Consider the following 1,776-nt stretch of genomic DNA (forward strand, 5'->3'; position numbering starts at 1 on the left):
CCACCCCCCCATCCCCACCCCGATGGTGCAGCTGTGGATTTGGCCCTTACACACCCCGCCTCACAAGCCAGGAACCAGCTCAAGGCCCAGCATGCTCTGCCCACTCTGGGGCACCTGGCTTCCCTCGCACTGACAGGGAGCCCTGTCCGTCATCCCATGGTGATTCCCAGAAGCCTGTGTTTCCTTTGCAGTGAAAGCAGCTGCCAATGGAGGTGGCCCCCCCATGGTTCACACAGCCCCCCAAGCTCATGGTGGCAGGGTCTCCACACCCCCACCCTGAGGTTGACCCACAGGCCCTGGTCTCTTGAGGAAGAAGCAGCCTCGGAGAGGCCCCCTCAGTTACCCAGTCTGCTCGGGGAGGGGGCTGTGATGGAGTGGGGGTGTCTTTCTGGAAGGGCCCTGACCCTACCCGCCACCTGCCACAGGGTTCTTTGAGATGAAGATGAAGTATGACGAGAGCGACAACGCCTTCATCCGGGCATCCCGTGTGCTAACAGACAAGGTCACGGACTTGCTGGGTGAGTGGGCTGCCCCAAGACCATCCCCTCACCCTGAGCCAGCAAGGGGGCAGAGTCTCAGGCCCTCATTGCCCTGCCGGCTCGGCCATCCCAGGGGGCCTGTTCTCGAAGACAGAGATGTCAGAGGTGCTCACAGAGATCCTGCGTGTGGACCCCGCCTTTGACAAGGACCGCTTCCTGCAGCAGTGCGAGAACGACATCATCCCCAACGTCCTGGAGGTGGGTGTGCACCTGGCTAGGTGTTCTCCCTTTTCCCTGCCACGTCCCTGCCCCTCCATGGCCACAAGCCCTGGCTAGAGCCTGGGAGTCCTGCAGCCCAGTGCATACAGAGGCCTGTGGCGTGGCCTAGTGGGACTGCAGGGAGCGTCCCCCCACCTCCCGCCCCCCAGTCCTCTGTAAACATCTGATCCCTCCTCCTGGGGCCCTTCTCCCTCCTCCGTGTTCTCAGCTTCCTCAGGACACTCAGGGCAGGGCTGGGAGGAGGTGAAAAGGTAGCATCTCCCAAAAGCAGCAGCCCGAGCCCAGGCAGGATCCTCTGGGGTGAAGTTATCTCAGCCCCCACCCCCACCATGCTCTGTGGTTCCCCCACAGCGTCCCCCACCCCCCAGGACCCTCACCACATCCTGTTCCTGTGGCAGCTTCTCTCCTTGCACCCTGAGAGCCCTCCCCCACACTCCCCCTCTGCCCCCGCTCTGCCTCGTCCCTCCTGGGCCAGGCCATCTAGAGCTTTGTCCCCAGGGCAGGCAGGCTGCCCCTGCATGGCCACCTTGGCTCAGTTTCCAAGCTGGGACCAGACCTCCGACCACTGCCACCTTCCCCTTCCTTCCTGCAGACCCTGGGGACCCACTCTGGGCTGCCCCACTGTTAGCTGTGGGAGCTCCCCTCCCACTGCCCCAGCCTGGCCAGGTCTCCCCTCCCCAGACTTGGACCCCAGGGTGGGGCTGGGAGGCTGCAAGGAAAGGGTCTCCCTGGAGAACATTCTCCAGCAGTATCTCCCTGCCTCCAAAGCCCACTCATTCTCATACTTGATTTTTTGTCTTTCCCTTTTTAGGCCATGATTTCTGGGGAACTCGACATTCTCAAAGACTGGTGCTATGAAGCTGTGAGTGCTTGCTGGCTTTTTTTTTTTTCCTGTTTAGGCCTAAGAAGAAATAACAATTTGGAGGAGATCTGCTTGGGTGGCTCCATCCAGGAAGAGCTCGATGGGGATGGGGGTGTCGGGGCTGGGGGTGGCTGCAGGCTGGGGGTCCAGGGGGCC

At 61.8% G+C, this 1,776-nt stretch overlaps 1 protein-coding gene across 1 annotated transcript in view; it reads left to right on the top strand.

The window, feature by feature from the left end:
* Positions 1–1,776, top strand: part of TIMM44 (translocase of inner mitochondrial membrane 44 homolog (yeast)) — a 14,184-nt gene that overhangs the window by 8,285 nt on the left and 4,123 nt on the right. Inside the window, exons 8-10 of the mRNA XM_010828274.1 lie at positions 426–518; positions 613–737; positions 1,570–1,620. Coding sequence (XP_010826576.1) covers positions 426–518; positions 613–737; positions 1,570–1,620 — 269 coding nt within the window. The remainder of the gene's footprint in view (positions 1–425; positions 519–612; positions 738–1,569; positions 1,621–1,776) is intronic.

The sequence above is a fragment of the Bison bison genome, unplaced genomic scaffold (assembly GCF_000754665.1).
Source record: "Bison bison bison isolate TAMUID 2011002044 unplaced genomic scaffold, Bison_UMD1.0 scf7180017864492, whole genome shotgun sequence".
NCBI lineage: Eukaryota > Metazoa > Chordata > Mammalia > Artiodactyla > Bovidae > Bison > Bison bison.